This window comes from Alosa pseudoharengus, unplaced genomic scaffold (genome assembly GCF_046254945.1).
Source record: "Alosa pseudoharengus isolate Yale_2024_CS ecotype anadromous, Long Island Sound unplaced genomic scaffold, YU_APseudo_1.1 YU_APseudo_1.1_scf_21, whole genome shotgun sequence".
NCBI classification, from domain to species: domain Eukaryota; kingdom Metazoa; phylum Chordata; class Actinopteri; order Clupeiformes; family Clupeidae; genus Alosa; species Alosa pseudoharengus.
This window is the reverse complement of record NW_027468674.1, coordinates 20599742-20620804: the sequence shown is the minus strand read 5'-3', so window position 1 is coordinate 20620804 and position 21063 is coordinate 20599742. Positions and strand designations below refer to the sequence as shown.

The 21063-nt window shown below is 41.7% G+C and overlaps 1 protein-coding gene across 4 annotated transcripts in view; it reads left to right on the top strand.

Annotated features, from left to right (window-relative positions):
* Window positions 1-21063, top strand: part of pald1a (phosphatase domain containing paladin 1a) — a 91121-nt gene that overhangs the window by 64498 nt on the left and 5560 nt on the right. For all 4 annotated transcript variants that reach the window (XM_076298120.1, XM_076298119.1, XM_076298118.1 and 1 more), the window contains exon 19: window positions 14519-14674. In XM_076298120.1, coding sequence (XP_076154235.1) covers window positions 14519-14674 — 156 coding nt within the window. The remainder of the gene's footprint in view (window positions 1-14518; window positions 14675-21063) is intronic.

The window sequence follows — 21063 nt, the reverse complement described above, 5'->3', positions numbered from 1 at the left end:
GGAAGCATTCGGGTGGTGGGCCGTAATTTATATCCCACCTCTCGGCATTTTGCGGAATAATTGCACATTTGGTTTCTGGATTACAGTCTTCAGGGCTGTCTCCTCTTGTATGCAAATTGCTGCCTTTCTTGTTGCAGTGTATGGATGTTTGGCATGTTCTCCACATCCCTGGTCTTTGGTTTTGCTTAAGATTGTGCAGGAGATATGGGGAGTCTACAGCGGCGGCTATCTGGTGTATCTACACTTCTGCATGTGCACAAACTCTTGCTTGTGTGTGTCCTGTGAACACATGGCTGCCAGGCCCTGGCACGTGCACACACACGCACACACAGACGTTAGCATCTGAGGCGAGAGCACAGCTACTGGGCCGTGTCTCCAAAGTCCTCAGAAACCTCAGAAGGAGTACAGGGTCCTCAGGGTGACCAAGGCACACATCGGTATTCCCCACTCGCCAATTATACCTCTGCCTCTGCCCCCTTGCCAGGAAACTAGATGGCCTTCTCGCCCCCATATCCACACACACAGCGCTTACCTAACACATTCAGTCAAAAGGACACCACTGAAGGTCTCTCTTGGTGTGGATATGTCTGCATCGTGAGTTGCCCTCTATTCTCTCTCAGCCCTGAAGCTCCAATTCCACTTTTATAAGAGAGATGTTGAGATTCTCTATTCCTGGTTTTATGTGTGCTTAAGGATGACGAAGCCTGAACAAAAGAAAGGAAAGGATTGATCCCCCTCTTGCGTTAGGACTAGGAGAAAAGCCAGGCCTCCTCAGAGTTGGGCAAGAGTTGTTCGCCTTAAGCCAAACAGTCACTGCGATTTTGATACAATTTTAGCCCCGAATCCATCAGATACAACAATCCTTTGACTTGGAGCCAAGTTCCTGTCTGAATTGTTGTGTAGTTTGAGCAGGCTCTTTAGGCCTGATTCATGTGAGAAATGTTTCTCAGAATTATTGCAGTATGAGTTGTTGAACGTACATTGTGAGCACAGCAAATGCATCCGATTGAAACGTACAGTATAAGTCACGGTACCGTATCGTATGCAACAGCTTTATGACTAACAACCTAGCTGGTTGTTCCCGACTCTCTTGATAAGCCCTGTGAAACATAAAGTAATACTAACCTAGACCTTCTTTTGTTTCTAATCGGACCAGAGACCAGGGCAGGTATACTATGAAGTAACAAGACACCAGGGGGTATACTGTGAAACAAAATTAGTGGTATGTTGTGCTTAAAGCCTAAACACATGACACCGTCATGACACATGAGCCCTAACCCTAATCCTAACCTCTAACCTTAACCCTAATCCTAACCCTAAACCTAACCCTAACCCTAACTTGTTATGACAAAAAACAAATGACACATAATAACATAAGCGTTATGTCATAAACGTTTATGACTTGTTTATGACACGTTCATGACAGTGTCATGTCACTCTTATGTCGATACTGTCAAGTAAAGTGTAACCCATTGGACCACTTATCTGGTTTCATAGTATTCCCCTCTGATCCACTGAAGCCTGTGGGAGAGCTGAACCCAACTGCTGTGTTAGTGTTGCTCTTAGGGGTGTAAGTCGGCGTTAAGCCATTGCAATATCTCTACATCAACCTCTTAACCCTGGGAAGAGCGTCCTGTTGTAGGACACCTGTGGGGTATACTACGAAGCACGTTAGACATATGCTATGTAGACATATCGAGGCTTGACAAAGCCTTGACTCAGGGGTATACGTTAAGTGATACTACGATTGCAGTTATGTGATATATTTGTCAAACTAGGCTTTCAGCTCAGATCTGTGCGCGTTCTCGGTGTTGGGATGACTTTGGCCAATCGTGTAACGTAGAGACGCACAAGACCGCCTCTATTTAAAAACAATTACTTCCGCATTCATGAGCGATAGCTTAATCTACACTGCGGTCATTTTTTGTGTCTAACCTATAACATCAAATAAATCAATTGTCATCAGTTGTTGTATGGTATGCACGTCCATAGTGGGATATTTACACGCACAGCACTATTAAAGCGCATTCGAGATCCAAAATGCCTTTGACCTGTGTGTGTGTGTGTGTGTGTGTAGAGGCGGAACTTCACCTGTAAGATATATGACAGAATCCTACACGTGAGAACTTTTTTTAAGACAATTGATTGGTCAGTGTGCGGTAGATTACACGATTTGAGCTATAACAGCACATAACCTCCTCCGACCAGGTTTGGTTGACGGCATAAGATACCATGGTGATATAGCGACACTAAAACAGATCCACTTTCATGTCACAGCATAGCCTGGCTTTGAGCGCAACATACCTCGCCAACCCACTAATCGAGATTCGTAGTACATCCCACTGTTCACTTTTTTTCCCCCTCTCCAGGTTTTGAAGGGGTTTTTGAAGTGCGTTGGTGTATGTGGATGTTATATATGTCAGACTCGCAGCACACCAACCCCCCTCCCCCCACTCACACTCACACACACACACAGGTCAAAGGCATTGTCAGAGCAGAAGATTCCTAGTCACCAGGGAGAGTCCCTGGACATCCTGCTTCCCACATGGACAGGGGATTGATGGCTGGGGCACAGCTTTAAAAGTAACACGGACAAATAAATCAAAAGCTTTTTCCGGCATTTTTTTTGTGTTTGTGTGCGTGTCCAACACTTCCGCCCAGTCACCCTGCAAATTGCACAATCTCCCCCGAACCACGGGCATGGCTTGACATTCATCACAGAATCCTCCATCTCTCCCTCTTTCCCCAGCTGCCTCCTGGCACCTTCTCGTTCTTGCTCACTCGGTGTGCTTGATCAGTCTGCTTCCTGCATGCGCCGTGAAGCCATTGTGCCGATTCTAATTAACTCTGTGTTCCACTCTACCACCTGCCTTACTCCTAATGGCTCCACTTTGCTTTGATTATGGGGTGCCAGCATCCTAGTGGGTGTCCACAGTTGCTCAAAGGGTGCAAGAGCCTGCACAGTGTTTTTAACATTCGGCTCTGCTGAATTGCATCTGTTTAGAAAAGGAATGTTTCGCTTGAGAAGTTTTTGAAATGTTTTGCTTCTTTTCTGGCTTTTCCCCAACTCTTTTTTTTTTCTTTACTGTTTTGACATCTGTGACTGTGGCACTTTTAGAGATGTTTTGTAATTGGGATTTCTTTTAGCCTTAAAGTGTTTCCTCTGCCAGGATACAGATAATGTGGGTAGTTTCATAATCAGGGGAAGCACTTGACATTTTCCATATGCTAATATTCGTGACTAGACATAAGAGCGCCTCGTCAATTGGAAGATGACAAGAAATGCAAAAATATTTCATCCTCAAATTGATGTGTCATTTTGAAGCATTTTAAAACTCGTATTAACAAAATTACTGTGGGCAGAAAACAACACTAGGACATTCTGTACTGTATTGTAATTGTATTGAAATATTGTATAATTGCCAAATAAAGAGCAGAATTATCTTAATTTTAATGCAAATGTCAAGTATTCCGTCAAGCATAAGTTCACAAATATAGCTGACCTGGTTGAACTTATTTAGCAATGGGAAAACTTGATATGCATCAAACTAACTAACAGCTTAACAACAAAACATCCAGGTACAATTTAAACATCATAACTGATATCTCCAACACATTTTCCATAAATATGCTATAAAAAGTATATGATAATGTAACGTACTTAACCAGTCTTATTTAAATGATAATCCAAGGAACAATAATAAAGACTACTAAGTATTGTATAGCCTATAAATATTAAACCCTATACTAATGGCTACTTTTTTTTCCCTCCACACCTTTAACATTTGAATTGTACATATCTAAGAAATGTTAATGACCAGTTGATATGAAACATTTTTTTTATCCTTTAATGCATAGAGATTAAACAAAAAATATAATTAATGATATGTCAAGAAGGTGGAACAAAAATCACTCCATACCCATGTTGACTGCAATGAAAAAGTTTGTGCATTAATCATACCCTACCTTAATTGCAGATGTTCATATTAATGACCGTTTTAAAGGGACACCAGGCAAGCCTGATGCTTTTTCTCTACGAAACTCCCCGCTCTTTTCCTTTTCTTTGCGTCTTCCGTCGAGGGTTTTTGCTGCTTCTTCGCCGGCTCTGCCATTATACACACGTTTGCAACAATCTCTAGCGTTTCGTTAGCCTGCCTCTGTGCTGTAAACTGATCCTGCTTCGGTCGGCGGGTAGGATACACCGAACTTGCAAGTGTGATATTCTTCCTACAGGCAGTAGGGGCGGGCGAGAGAGCCTTCATTCGCCCCGTAATGAGTCATTTAACCATATACCGACTTACAAAGATGATTAATTAACACGAAAACGTTGCCTGGTGTCCCTTTAAGACCCACCCTCCATAGGAGGTCGCATTGCTATAACTTGTTCTTTTGGTGTTTTAGAACTTTTTTCTGTCAAATCATTCTAAACCATAAAGACAGAAAAACATAATGCTCAGCCTATAGTTATGTTTCGAATATGCCCAAATAAGGCCTCTCATAGCAGAGCATACCACAGTGAATGGAATGGGTTGGCTAAGTAAGGGATAATGTATAGAACGCCGGTCATTGTCGGGAGATGGGTCCCGACAGGGCGAACCAGACCCCAACGCGCAGCGGAGGGGTCTTGTTCCACCCTGAAGGGACCTATCTCCCGACAATGACCGGCGTTCTATACATTATCCCGCTTCTCCAGATAAATAACAAACGAGGAGTTCTAAATAGAACACCGCCCCAAAATGGCATTTGTTTGGTTGTGGCATGGCTGAGTAAGCTATGACTTGCTCTCAGATACCCAGTGTCCTGGCTGCAACTCTCCTTTTATGAAGGGTAAATTTCTTGGCCTTCGGTGCCTTGTGGTGTATTTTTGGCACCTGATCTTACCTCTCTGATGTCAGAGAAGTGGTTGTGTCTCTGTTGGAACCTCACAGGGTTGGTGAACTGTGGCTGTTTTAGACCAAGGACAAGAAATTATGTTTTTTTGGGGGGTGTTGTCCATCACAGGGATGATATGCTGGACTTCGAACGTTCATAACACCCTCTGGTGTGGATAGAAAGCTGCATCATCATATTGACATCCTATTCAGGTCATGCAAAGTAAGAATGAATAGTGGCATGCTTTAAATTTTATAGCGTTCAAAATACCATTCCACATAATCAAGAGATGTTGATTGACAGATTAAGATGGCCATCTTGCATGGACTTAATATGGCACCTTTGTCACCTTGCAAGCCATTTTTAGCTTTTCACTGTGATCATTCTGAAGGGACTTCATGAAAGACTTTTTTGACCATCAACATCACAAACACAAGCAAACATGTCCATCTTGTCTGCTCTACAGGGTTTCTTTGAGAGCAGATTCTGTTTGCCCTTGACTGAGTGTCAGTTTGTGGCTTTCGAGGACTGAATCCCTCCTGCTCGCGTAATAGACTCCCTCAGCATTTGATGTCAGAAAGCGCTCTGTTTGTTTGGCAGACATGTTGGAATGCTGGGTCGGTAACTCTAAACGGTCAGCTTCCTGTAAGGAACCACACATTTGCCAAATGGCTTCCAGAGGAGATTTTGTATAATCTGCAGTGTGAGTTCTGAGTTCTCCATTTCCTCAAGAAAAGTCCTTAATATTCTCTCCCAACTGCCTTTTATTCAAGATGGCTATAGTATGCACATTGATATATTACCAAAACTGTTTTCTACAGGAGATGACGTGCGTGTCTGAAACTGTTTCGGGCGCCATTCATTTGTTTGTCGATACGCTGATAAGAATGCTGTGGTAACCATGCCAACCATGGCAACTCCTGTGCTGGTAAACCTTATCATTTTTTTCTCCATTTTTTTATTTAACAGGTTAGAAAAACAGGGGCAAAGTTCCAAAAATACTTGGTTAAGCTGAATACATCAAAAACAGGTGTCGAGTCTTGGTTGTATCAGCAATTTCAGGCCCAAAAAAGGCCCAAACATAAATTATCACATTCATCTAAACTAATATAAGGCAAATTAAAATGTTTCAACCAATAACCGACGAGATGCGCATGTAGGAGAGTTTTAATTCACGGGAGAGAGGGGGAAGGAGTAGCGAGCTAGCTCTCTGTTTTGTTTGAACATCAGCAGAAGTGACGTATCCCCGCTATTGCTGATACAGCCTTTAATACTTGAGAAACTACAATCTTTTGCGTGTAAAGATCATGGCTGTTTGTGTTAAAGATGGTCTCCAGCAATTTATTACACCTGAAATCTCTTCTCTTTCTAAGTATATATTCTGAAGTTTCCATAAAAAAATCCCCTCATACTGTAGCCTTAAAATGCCCTAAATGTAACTGAACACCTTCTTCCTCTTTTTGGGATTTGGGATCTACCTGGCCCCACCACCTTTTACACACTGTTCACCGGCTACAGACTGCTGCAGCTGACATGGTAGCTAGCTTGTCTGCATCTTCATGAAGACTTGTCCCATTCCTGAAAACTCAGGTTTGGTTAAATACGCTTATGCCAGTCATAAGGGACAGCAGTTTGAATTTGCATACTGAGGCTATGATTATCATAATCAACCGTAGAAATCCTAAGCCATGACATTGACTGCTTATTTGGCTCATGATGCGTCTAGTAAAACACATTAAACATCATATGGACATGGTTAAAAACTTGAGATGCTTTCAAAAGTGGATAGAATAGCAGCAAAAGATGTTTTTGAAAATTATCAGCAGCACTACTGCAGTAACGTATTTCCGCAATATATACACACACACATATATATATATATATATATAACACAATTCAATTTGACCTCCAGGGTCATTAGAAGCAACTGAGGCATTGACCTTCACAAGTGTGGCACCTCAGAGATTCACTGCCAGGCATACATAGGTCTGCTCTGCTTCGCTTCACCCCAGACATGAATAATCACCTGGTCATAAGGATATGTGAGAGTGATGAACCATGAGAGATTCTTTCAATCGTGTCCTTCGCCTTCGTCTCACCCCCTGCGGAGTGGGAGCTAATGGAGATCGCTAATGGAGTTCAGTGGCTAAGAGGAGGAGGTGGAGGACGTGATCGATGTGGTTTAACTCAACACTACCCTTGCATGCACATTCCCATGTTGTTTGTTTGTGGTCATCATTAACTGGCCGCTGTTGGATGTTTCACTGCCACCAGTGTTGCCTTGAAAAAGTAATCTGATTACGGATTACTGATTACTCCTTTAAAAAGTAACTTAGTTACTTTACTGATTACTTGATTTTAAAAGTAACTAATTTAGATTACAAGTTACTTTATTAGTTACTTTCAGCAGCTGCCAACAACACCCCCACCGCCTCAACATAAAAATGATAACCGGTTTTGCAAATACTCACTATACTGAAAGTGCATTTTAACAGTAATGTCAGCAATGTATAGCAGACATCCCATAACCTACAGTACTTAGATACTGAAATTCAGGTGTTTGTTCAATAATGTCTAAGTACACCAAATAAGGAAGGCCTATTGATAGAAATTGTTATAGTAAAATATGTAGATTTGTTTGTAGATTTTTTTTTCATGTAGCCTTAGCAACTAGCCATCATGTATAGGCCTGAGTAATATGCAAATGAACTTTTGTTAAACTCACCTCAACAAGTCTTTTGCAATCATTTAACCCGCCATGAGCAATGCTAAAGTCGCTGTTACAAACAGTGCAGTGTGCAAGACTATCATAGTATTTTAATCTTATGAGAAAATTGGGTATACTTTTGTGTCTGATGTGAAATGGGTCTTAAATCTTCCTTTTTGAGGGGCACTGACGCTGCCATGACGCTCCTGTTCCTAGATGCACTGACTGAACTGATTAATTAAGTTTATGAGAAAAGAGATATTTAAGCACACTTTTTTGGCACAACTGATTGGTTGATTTAGCAAAAACAGACCAGGATGCTCTCTGTCTTGGATGCGCTTCAGGCACAAACGCACCACTCCTCTCTCTCCCTCTCCGTTGTGTGCGCGTTAAAGTCATGCACACGCGATTGCGATTTGAAGTCCGGTCTGGCTTGCATGCTCTTGTTCGCTCTAGGTACCGGGAGATTTTATGTAATTTGCCGGCGTCAGGAAGGCGCTATCAATATGTGGGAGACTTGGGATGTCTAGCTAGACAGCACTTTGTCGCCAGCACAGTATGTACAATGTACCTTAATTTTGTCAAGTTTAGCTGACACTAACTCAAAGTAATGACTGATGAAATGTGCATCTCTCTCTCCCTCTATTGTTGTTTACGTTTGTGTCGCTGCGTGGTTTTACACGTGAATTGTCCTCATGCTGAAAACTTGAGCATAGCCTACATGACATTAATCCCCAAGACAAGAAGAAAGCAAAGAATATATCTTTTTACTAAGGAAAATGACAAAAATAGTAACGCACAGTAACTTAGATAAGTAACTTTAATCTGATTACTGGTTTGTAAATAGTAGCGCGTTAGATTACTCGTTACCGGTCAAAATAGACTAAGTAACGTGTTACTGGCATCACTGACTGCCACCAGTTTCACGGCTTATATAATAGTTCTGTCTACAAGTATTAATAAAAGGGGACATGGATACTACAGATACTATAGTTCTGTGCTGCAAATTATGCAATGTTTTTTTATAACCTGGTGTCAATTCTTAAATGGACCTGCTGAATGGCATTACCAATCCTGTCTATTCATAGGCAAATCTCTCATTAACCGGCTCCAAGTTACCTCAGGAAAAGAGACAGTCATAAGCCCTATTCGGACAGGATTAGTTTTACATGGAGACGTGGGGTAAAGTAATTTTACCACAGGACGTCTAATATAAATGGGCAATTCGCATGGAAAGAAACCTTGATTTACGCACTGCTGTCACCTCCCTGTCGCCATGTGTGTACTACATTTCTTCCTGATATCGCATTCATACATGCAACATGGCCTGTGTAATGTTTACTCATTAGTTCAGTGTCAAGTTTAAGTTTATTTGTCAAATGCTAAATATGTCAAGGACAACTGTAGGCTACAATAAAATGTTTGTGGTGGGCCTCGGGTATTTTACAGGCTACAGCTGAAAAAATATAATCACATATTCATCCTCCTTGTCGATTACATTGGTAGACTATACTTTTACAGAAGGTAAAAGTCGCCGTAATATCTACTGACATTGTCCATAATAATTACTGACAGATAGATAGATAGATAGGGTGGCACAAGTCAACTACCTAAATTAGTCTGTCCTTGGAGGAGAAAAAGAAACAACTAGACTGCATTTCCGGCGGGAACTGCGAAAGTGTGCTTGCCCTGGTGAGCAGACAGTGACATACGCTATGCTGAACCTGGCTTGATCCAAGCATTCTAACAGTGCCTTTCAGTGTTGGAGCAGTGGCAATACCTCAAAAGCTCTATTCAACTATTGCCTTGCGGGGTGAATGCGGTTCGTTGGCTTTTACCTGTGGCCTGCCTTCGAATTTAGCTTCTATGACTAAAATCAAATCAATAAAATAAAACAACAGCAGTGATAATGTCACGCGTCTTGCACCTCTCAAACTGGGCTATCAGGTAACCTAGAGAAAAATTTGAAATTATGAAATATGGCATTAAAATGTTTGTTTGTCAGGATACTTTTTCACTGATTTATTTTAGAAATATGAGCTATGAGTGTGAATGTTATATATTCCATCCCCTAATTCTGTTTTACTGGTTTATTTGACAAATAATCTATATGGATTTGCTCTATAAAGACCTTATGTCTGTTTGGGATTGTTTTGAGAGCCTATTGATGTATCTCAGAATAAAGGAATGTCCACAACATTAGTGATGGGGTTTTTTTTTGTGTGTGAATGTATTTTACTTAACTCATTGAATGTAGCTGGATACTCATGAACGCATGTCTCTAATAGCCACAATAGGAGTAATTTTAGCAACACCGTATTTTGTGTGGCCCATAACGACCCAGTGGATCATGAAAATGTGCCAAAATTCACATTCCTTGCTTGTTGTTGGTACATTAATCCCTTTCAGATTGCCACTTATCTGAGATGTAAGAGTTCAGTATAGGTTAAAGGTCTGGGGCAGGGATTTGACATTCTGTGACTTATTCATTGAGGGCTTGCTTAGCAGCACTGTCCGCTTTCTCATTTCCCCTCAGACCAACATGGCCTGGGACCCAGCAAAAAACTACACTCAAGTTCTGGTTCTTTAGACGTTCTAGTTGATCAAGCTCAGCTTTGGTTGTACTTTTTGTGTGACATTAAAGCCTACTGGAAAGATTTTTAATTGCAATTTAATTGAATGCAATTTACTTTTACGATTAAATAAAATTAATTTATCCCTCTCACCCATAGTTTTCTATTTATTTACAAATGTACATAGGCCTACTGTAATTACATTTATACATAGTTATTCTACTGGTCTTTATACTATTCATCCTGCACATAGACTTATTCTTACTACTCTTATAATGTTGTTTCTGCACTACAATGACACTGTTTTCCACACTGCACATAGCTGTATGTTATGTACATATCTGTTATATATTTGTCATATTGAATATCCATATTTATTCTGTTTTATTATATTCTGTTAATACACTGCATATATGTATATTATTATTTATACTATTATAATGTTACTACTACATACATTATTCTACTTATTGTATGAGAACTGCTAATACACTGCACATATTTATATTTAATTCATATTACTCTAAACCACCTTCTGTAAATCAACTGTATACTACTGTCTACATTGCACTATATTTCTTGACCTGTCTCTGTATATTTCATCACCTTTCTATACTTTGCATCACATTGTATGCATACTGTAGCTACATGAATCACAGCTAAGATCCTTGGTTGCTATGAAGGCCAGTCGTTCTAAATGGATGGTTGCTATGGCCAAAGGCCAGTTATCTCTGCCGTTGTCAAGCGGGCATATCCTAACTTTATCTTATTTTAAACATCTCTATTTTACTTAGCCTTCTTCCATACAGTGACTCCTATTAAGAAGTGGCCACTTCATTCGCGCTTACCGTGATTCACGCAGCAACATTATTAAATTAATCTGTCACCATATGCCTATGCCAACATTTGCAAAGAGGAGAATCTTTTAATTTGATTCACAATGAAACGTTACATTTAATGTACATGTAAACAATGAGTAGGCTAGTTTTGGTTGTTGTTGGTGGTGTTACTACATCCCTTAGTTATGCCTACAATGCAAAATTGTTCCCTTGTGATTGTTAGACGCATTTCAAAACATCGCGACGTGAAATGCCACCACAAAACATTGTTTGTGAATCGGTCTTATTAGGAGTCCTCGCTTAAGCTGTCACAGACTCAGGCGCTACTTTTAGGGCTAAAATGCTTCCTGAATTACTCTTAGTAAAAAAAAAATAGGAGTCCTAAAGTTACGAGTGACGAAGTTACGAGTACAAGCATCTCATATTAAATGACCATGGCATTACGCTAAGCAACATAAATCTCATAACGTTACAGCAACATCTCCTCCCTATGACCTAGCTAGCTAGCTTCTAGCCATACAAGAAATGAATGATGTTAAAATCTCCGCTTAGCATTCTAATAAAAGAAGGGGCACATTTATGTGGACCACTACAACATGACTCATTATGTCTGTAACGTTAACTGTATAAAACTCTTACTTTCATAAAGAAAGCACACAATCCAGCACATACACATGGAAACCGATATTTTAGGTAGCCTACTTGGCCACAAACTCATAACGTGTCTCTCTGAAGCTCTGATCTAGAATCTATGCTCTGAAGTCTGTCCCCATTGCTAAGCAACATCAAATAAACAAAATGACAGTCTTCCAGTATTAAATGTGTACGTGTGATTACAAATGGATGTGTGTGGTTTGCAATTAGAATAAACAAGAAATAACATTTCCAATAATTTCCCATGATAAATTACACAATATTTGCACCTTTCTTCCTTGTAATTCCACTGCATTTAGTGAAATGTAATAGGCTACAACGTTGCCACCTAGCGTTGAGATGTAGGCTATTTAAGATTAACGTGGCATTTCCTGCTTATTCTTTTGTCAACACCATGCTTTTAGGAAAACAATCTTTTTATCGATAGTTCCCTCTTCAATGAGCTATTACCAGCTCGTTCAGTGCTGCCGACCACTGTTCATTACGGCCCAGAATGCCTTGCATGTCTTTACAACAAAACAACACAGTAAAACCTAATTTCCCGTAAACATATGAATTTGCATACTTGTAACATTTTTAATAATACTCTCCCATCATGATATTTAACAATAATGAAAAATTTAATTTGAATACCGTCAATGTGAAAACAACTCTATTATGTAATTTCGTTTGGCTGTGACGGGCAAACGCTTTCGAAAATCAAAAATCCTTCCGGTAACTTTTGTGATCTTGGTCCAAGGATAATGTACGTCAAGTTTCGTGGCGTTCGGACCAAATTTGTGACCTGTGAAAAAATTTAGTTTCGCTTTCTGTTCAATCCAATATGGCGGACGAACGACACGCCCACCTGACGTCATCTTCGCGACCAACTTACACCGGTACTGACCGGACGTTTTAAAGTTGGAACGGTGTCTCTGTCTCAAAGGGCCTAGGCGCTAGAGCTGACAAAGAATTAGGGAGACGGGAAAAATAATAATGATGATAATAAAACTTAAGAAGAACAATAAGTGTGCTTGCAAGCACACTTAATTATGCATCAGCTATTTTACACACATACTTTCAAATGGAGTGAACTGAAGTCAGTAGACCATACGCTACCTTTGAATAGCTGTTCCAATTCAAATGTTGCATTATGTAGGTTTCATTATGATCACCTACTTTTAAATGAATATAGCCTACCATCGAAATTTAACCAGTGAAGGCCTATTTTTGGCGGACATTTGTTCATTCTGTGTAAGCTACCTCAGCCAATGTAGTTAATCTAGCCTAATTAGTGTCGCAATCATAGGTCCTGTAACAAACTTCCAGAGGCTGGCAAGTTCAACCAGGGTCCTTTAATCCTAATCAAAGATCCTTTATCAACCGTCTCTGTCCTAATGGAAACACAAGAACTGAGAGGACCGAGTGAGAGCAGGTTCCTGGACAAGTTTCCGCTTCCTAGGTTTTACCCCAAACGGCTGTATGGAAACACTACTATCTATCATAAGTTGCAACACATACAAGGTCTTCTCTTACCAGCCAATATTCTAATTGGAAGACCTTTCATGAAGTCACAGACTAGTCTGGGTGGCTCTGTTTTGCTTTTCTTGAGCTGTGTTTTGAATCAAAATGATTCCATTTTCACAACCCCTGATAAAAAATCAATCAAGATTGAACTTTTGATGGCATTGGAGGGCACCATCAAAGACTTTATCACACACACTATTACATGCTCGATTTACCATCCATTCATTTGACTGCTGCAAGTCGTCTTCAAATGATCTATGGCTGAAATAGTGTTTTTGAATGTTGGTCAAGAACAGGCGTCAGTATTCAGAGGGTGGCCACTTCACAGCCACAAGCCACTGTGTCTGGTCTGGTCTTATCTTTCGGGCGTTTGTCACCTCATAACAACGTTCCGCTGTTAACAATAGATTTGTAGACCCTTTTTCAAGTGAAGTTGTATGCCTAAGGAGCCCCCCCCCCCCATACTCTTGCCTTTGAAATGTCAGAGATTCGGTGTCGACATGCACTTACCAACCTCCTGAAAATGGTAAATTACCATCATATCTGCATAGAAATTAAGGTAAAAGCAGTAAAAAAGGATTGCATTCTTCTGCAGAAAAGAGCACCACAATGACCATGTTTTTTTTCTTGTCTGACATTTGGCCTTGGCTTGTCTAGCACATATTTTAGTCTGTCATCTGCAGGCTAATTTGCCATTTAGAACCAAACCTCATGCGGAAGCCGCAGCTAACGCTTCAGTGATGGAGAAGTTGCACTGGTCTCATCATAAGCATAATACAGAGCATTCCAGGCATAGTTTATGGGGTGAGGGCAGATTATTGACAGAAGTCTTTGCTATTTTTAAACGGCTGTGTTGTTTCAAGGTGCTCATTGTTTGCAAATGCTGGAAAAGCCACACAATTTGCTTGCAATGGTTGTGGTATGTGGCCCAGTAAAAGGGTTTTCAACCGTGGTGCCCTAATGTGCAGTTTTAAATCTTATCTTTTCCCTGCAAGTGTTAACCAGTGCCTCAGGGTGGTATCAGTTAGAAGTTTTATGAATGTTTAGGCAAGTCAAGGGTCCAGTCCTGGTCAAAGGTGCAACTCCTGTCTATTATTCACATCTCTGCTAAATAAGCATTTTATGAGTGTTCCCCAATGTGTTTTGTTGGTGGCGTTACCAGTTTGATATTAATGAAGGTCTGTCAGAGCTTCTTCCCTTGATCAAAGCTATAACATCTGTCAATAAAAGTAAGAGGATGTGATTTTGATGTGTCCATCAGTGCTTTTACTGCCCACTGCAAACTCATGCAAGCTCAGACAAATTGGGTCCAAGCACCGAGTTCTGACTGGTCTCTCTTGTTCAAACCCACCCCCCACCCCCTGCAGATCAAGAGTGGCAAACCTGAGAAGGAGAGCCAGCAGCTGCTGTTGCAGAGTCTGCAGTACATGGAACGCTACATGTACCTGATCCTCTTCAACACCTACCTGCACCTGGAGAAGAAGGACTCCTGGCAGCAGTCCTTCAGCCAGTGGATGCACCAGGTGAGTTGTCAGTGACCACACCTTTAGCAGTTACTTATCACTAACAAAGTGCTGAAGAATCAGTTGTTTATGGAGGGGGTTGTTTAATACATCTTGCAGGAGGACCCCCCACTGACCACATTAGTCCCACTGTTGATCACATGAATTACCTCAATCCAATATAAGTGTATAGAAGGATAAAAAAGGTTAAAGGAACCGTATGTAAGATTGTGGCCAAAAACTGGTACTGCAATCACTTTAAAAATACTGTAGAGCGGACAGTGTTGGGGAGTAACGGAATACATGTACCGGCGTTACGTATTCAGAATACAAATTATGAGTAACTGTATTCCGATACAGTTACAAGTTAAATAGTTGGTATTTAGAATACAGTTACATTGTTGAAACCAATGGATTACATGACGATACTTCTCTGTTTCATAAGTTTATTCACTCTCTAAATAAATAAAGGCAACTCAGAAGCTCCTAAAAGCAATCTATGATTTCCATGTTTAAATCCAAGCCCCGCCGTCTTGCACTAGCCTCAAAACGCAGCCAGCGCGCATTATGGACGCGTCATCGGAGACCCTGAAATGACTGTTTGCACAGCAAATTAGGAGTAAAGTAAGTGGAGGTAACTCCTGTTCCTCACTGATCGCGGTTCCTGATGTCTGTTCAAAGGATATTTTCCCAAGTATTAATAGCTCAGGCTACTTCGGCCAATCGGTTACACAGTTTGCTAATCAATAAACAGAGCCTATAGTTCACGTGTTGATTTAGACCTAGGCCTACAATTAAACCAATCTCTAAAATAGGCACTGCATTCTAAGTTTTTTATTCTAACTTAAAATAGCTTTATGGATTATTTTTTTTTCTAATTAGATCTAGCCTACGTTTTAAAATGAATTATATGGTGGAGCCTCTGAAGAATTATTCTTGCGAGTAGGCTAGCATATTTTAACGTGCGGTTTTTGATTGTCATTACGCAATCACGTTCATTTTGAGAGCACTGATATACAGTAGCCTAGATAGTGTTTACATTTACAGGTCATTTGCGTTCCACCTGTCATATGCGCCCCTCACTTGTACTGGGTTGATGCCACCGAAAAATCTCACAGGCACTAATATATTTTCTGGCTACGCCCTTAAAGTAGCCTATTTATTTAGTTTGTTTTAATTAGCCTAGTCGCCTGCTGTACAGTAGTTTTAGTGGTCACCTTGCTATTTTAAAGTTGTATCAGGTAGCATAGTTGACTTTACATTCTCCTATGTGGGCCTAACACTTCAGCCATTTGGAACAGAAGAACACACCAGAATAGGCCTGTTTAGTAGGCCTAAGCAGGATTTGATGGCCGCATTCCTACACTTATAAAATCCAATTCAATGCGGAAGTAATCTAAGTATTCAGAATACGTTACTCAGATTGAGTAACGTAACGGAATACGTTACAGATTACATTTTTGGGCATGTATTCTGTATTCTGTAACGGAATACGTTTTGAAAGTAACCCTCCCAACACTGAGAGCGGAGTATCCCATCCCCCTCCCCCCTGACTGGCAGAGCTGGCAACCCGGAACACTACTCTCTTTGTGATTAGTAGATAGGTGGAGGAGAAACCATGGAGTAAGGCAAAAGTAATGAGGAGATCAGAGGAGACTTTTATTTTCAAAAGGCTGTATCTCTTTGCTAGTCATAAACAATGAACTTGCCGTACTATTTGTCAGTTACCAGTTGTCATGAAACCCCCTTCCCCTCAATGGATGTAGATTAATCAAACAAAAACATTTCAGGATTTAATTTTTATCCCCTGAGAACATAGCACTTACCCTAATTCTGAAACTACCCATTTATTGAAGCCGCTACAATACGGCTTTGATGCCATTGTGTGAGGATAGCTTGATGCAGGATACATAAGACTGTTCTTACCCCTTTCATGGTTGAAATAATTTTCTTTTCTGAAATTAGATTGAAATGTCAGAAAAGAAAATCTGTTGCTGTGCGAAAGACCCTAGCAATTTAATGACTTAATGGGTCCAGCGTCTCGTTAAAGAAAACGAAAACAAAACCAAAACCCAGCTGTGAGGAAAGGACACTCACTCTACCAAGCCGACTTCCTATTTAGCCACTGATTGGCCTCACATCAGCAGTCATCCCCACTCATTATAATGGCATTAAGCAAATGTGCCAACAGCAAACAGCCAATGAATAGCTCATCATGGTCTTTCGAACTACGTAAAACTCCTTTTAGTGATCATGAAAGGTAGCCCAGATTTTATTTAAGGGGCTGATGATGATGATGATGATGATGATGAAGACCAAACGGAGGGAGAAGCTGAGAGGGGGATAGGGTGGAGGGCGGTAGCAGGAGTGGTGCCTAGAAAAGCCTCTAGTCAGCTTTTATTCTACCACACAAGCGAACGTGTGGCCAGCTTCCAGGATGGGCCATCTGATACCAATGTGTACAAACCCCTCACCCCTCCCCCTCCCCTCCTCACCATAATCGGCCTCTCTAGCAGGATGACTCATCCAGTCTCTTCCTCTTCGCTTCATCAATGGAAATCTCACTGAAGCAGAGTCATGGAGCCGTTGGTGCTGCCATGTTTTGGTGAATGTTTGTCCAGCAACACAATGTCAGACCATTACGACACCTTTTTATGCAGGGGAAGCTCCTCCGTTACTGAGAGGTTGACTAGTAGGTTTTGCCTCATTGGGAACCAAGCACAAGTCATATGTCGATGATCTCATCCCAATTTTTTTTTAACATTTATTTGGAGCAGGTTTGGTGGTGCTTGTCCCTGTGTTCTCTGGAAAGAACATCTGAGATGTTCTGGGGAGTTTAATTGCTTGAGGTTTGAAGAAAGCAAATCCTCAGGCCTTGCAGATGCACCCCATCCAAACAGAAGAAATTCCCTCAAAGAATCGACCGTGGGAACAGAAAGGCTGATACCAAAATCTGTTCTCAGATTCTCTCATCTCCTCCAGAATCTCGAAACTGATCTTTCTGTGCCGTTCCTTTGTACCACTAGCACTCCTGGGCCATTTTCAGACTATCTGAAAACAAGTAAACAAAAAAAAAAACATGTTATAACCTCAGGTCAAACCTCTCATTCCCCAAACTCCTCCTTCTCTTTGTCCTACCCCCTGTCCCTACACCCCCCCCCCTTCCGCTCGCCAGTGTGTGTGCCGTGAACCGTAACCAGAGTTTCGTTTGGATGTGACCACTGGAATTTACAAGCTTATTCTAGTCCTATTGTGGTCTGGTTCTTCACACGTTGAACTTCATAAGGGACCGGGCCCAGTGCTTTGGTTGGTGCATTAATCGTCGGGCCTGGTTTGTCCAGCTGTGGCTCTACAGTAAAGCGAAAGAATTTATGAGCATTCCAAATAAGCGATTACCGCCGCTACCACCACAATCCCCGCCGACTTTCCCCACGCTCATCCCCCCCCCCCCCCCCAGTGTGAAGTTATCCTCCGCTTCTTCTTTTTGTTCTTGTCCGCTTGCCTTGTTTTTAATTTAGCTTCAGGCACAGACTGTTGTTTAAATGAAACGAAATTGATGGAGGGGAGAATACTGGACTTTCTTGCATGAGTGTTAAATTAGAACAAAACAGAAACTTCTGCCCAAAGGGTATCTTTGAGACTATACATCATAATTAATCATTTATTTGCTTGACTTGAATCTGCGTAATGGCCATTCTGAAACCTGTGCTTTGTGTGCAGTCACAACAGTGGGGGATGGGGAGGTCTCCATTGTAAGCAAAATGTTATCAGTGAAATACAGCTTGTTATTTAAGCCAGTATTAATTTCCTCAACAACAAAAAGTGTGTGTGTGTCCTGTCCTGACTGAAGAGTTTCTGAGCATACATGATGTGGCCAATAGTGTGTTCCATTGTGACGAGAAGATTTGTAAGGATTCATTCATCTTGCCCTCAGTTCGAGGTTTTCGCTCAGGACTGTAGCGGTGTTTGTGAACTTGTCCCTAGACCATCGATGACCCACTTCATGACAGATGTGTTCCCTCCTTCTTCTTCCGAAGTACTGCAGCGAGTTTCTGCACTTTTTTCCCTTGTCTTTTATCTTGTCCTCCGTGTCATTGCAGTGTCCCTAGGCTGAAGAGGAGTCATGTTAGGCCCTTATTAAGTCGCTCACGACCTAGAGGAAAGCGGCTCTTGAAGTGTGTGAGACGTCCTTTGCTCAGCTTTAAGACGCATCTTTTAAAAGGCTTTGAAGAAGGCTGAATCCAGTGAATGACCATAACGAGTAAGTTAAGTCATGAACCCAGAGGCCCTTTGATGTGTTGCCTTCAAATTGTACCAGCTGCTCTGGCTCCATCACAGCTTTGGTAATTAAATAATGTTCCTAATTCCTTCTTGGCAAAGTTAGTTAGTTTAGTCTGCTAATTCACTTTCTACTTCCAGACTCCAAAGAACAGGCGTGCAAGTAGACCACATGAAATTCACCAAAATGAAAAGATGCAAACTACTTGTTGTTTCCCAATCAGAGACACACATCAATCTCTTTACTCCCCAGCAGAGGACTTCAGAAAAACAAATATTCTGAATTGTACGTGCCCAAAAACCGATAGGGAGCTGTGCCTGTGAAAACTACTTGAGCAGATTTGTGCGTGCTCAACACAGGCTCTTCCTCACCGTACGGGACTTAAAGAGGCAGTATGATGTGGTGAGTGTCGGCGTGAGCGGGTATCTGCATGCTGCCAGGCTGTTGTCTTATTATACAGCATAATGAAATGCACCCTGCACTGAATGAGGAATTACAAAGTCATAAATCTTCAGGCTGAGATCAGTGCAAGACATCTCTTCACATCCCTGTTTGGTATGCAAATATTCAGGCACTTGCAAGAACTTGACTCCGGCTGTCCTTATTACTCTCGAAGTGTAATGTTCTCTGAAGCCAAGGCCGCATTCAAATGTTGCCAGTCCAATCAAATTCTCTTTCATGCCAGACTTGTCAGTGTGCGATGCTCAGTCTATGCCCAATGTTCTCTTCCAAACTAGATGTAGACAAAGTTTTCCATCATATTGAATGTACTCTGCTTGTGCGCTCTTTGTATAGTGCTGCCCCAGTTTGCCAGGGTGCATTGTCTGCGGCACACGGTTTTCAACCGCTTTCTCCACCCGAGGCTGAAGAGGCTGCCTCGTTATTTCGAAGCAAGAGGAGCCAGCGTCAAGCCCAGACCTTGCCACCCGCCTCATAGGCCAAGGGTCACCAGAGCCAGCAAATACGGTTCAATCCAGGCAGCGGCCCTCCGGGAGGGACAGTGTTACACAACCATGGCACCGAGGGGGCGGGGGGAGGGGGCCTGCAGGCTGGTGTGGCGTGTCGTCCAATCTGTGCCGCTCGGCGCCCCCGCCATGCATGCCCACCCATCTCCCTTCTGTTTTTGTTTGTCTCATTTTGTTGTTGATGTGGTGGTGGTGGTGGTGGTGGTTACACTGGGGAGAGTTTCTATTGAACAGCTGTTGCTTGAAATCTGAAAAAAAATAATACAGCAAAGCATTTGGGAGGCATGCGTACAGCATAGTCAAAAGCCACCCTCACTTATATATTGTGTAGGAGGTAGGTTTGTTACTGTGGTGACAATATCTCCATTTTGCAAACGGACCTTTATGTTTTTCTCTTTTTTGTTGTCGTACTTATTCAATTTTATTTTAATATATTGTATAGCCCCGGACCGGTACGAGAGGGATGAGTCGTAATCATGAAAGAGCAGATGGTTGAGGGCTTTGTCCTGCTGCAGTCACTGTGCTGGGACTAGGAGAGAGATCTATGGAGACCTCTGTGCCTACAGGCACACACGCGTACACACATACACATACACACACACACACACACACGCACCATTGGAGAGTCCTAATAATGGGTATTGTGTGAGCAAGAGTGAGAGGACCTCCAGTATGAGGTCAGCCAGTCGCTATCGTCCCCATGCAGACCCATGTGTGTGTGCACATGTGTGTGTGCACATGTGTGTGTACACGGGTTCTCCTATCAGGGTCGGACCACACACTGGACGCTACAGGCACAAAGCCATTCCACTCCTGACAGGACACACACACACACACACACACACACACACACACACACCTGCATATAGAAAACGTCTCTCTGTATCTCCTTTCCTCCCACACACACACAGACACACACACCAAAGCCTTCAGTAGCACCAATGCAATTACAGAAAGCTGAAAGCGTCTACAATAGACATAATAAATGGCCTTACCTTCCTCATTCAGTGTCTGTAGTCAGCCAGTTAGTGAATCTGAATTTATTACGGCCCCTCTCCAATTAAAACATTCAATATGGGAACAAATGTAATTACATAAATTTAAAGCATTTTTGAAAGCTATTCCTGCAGTTCTGATGTGCATACAGAGCCATTTCAAACAGAAGG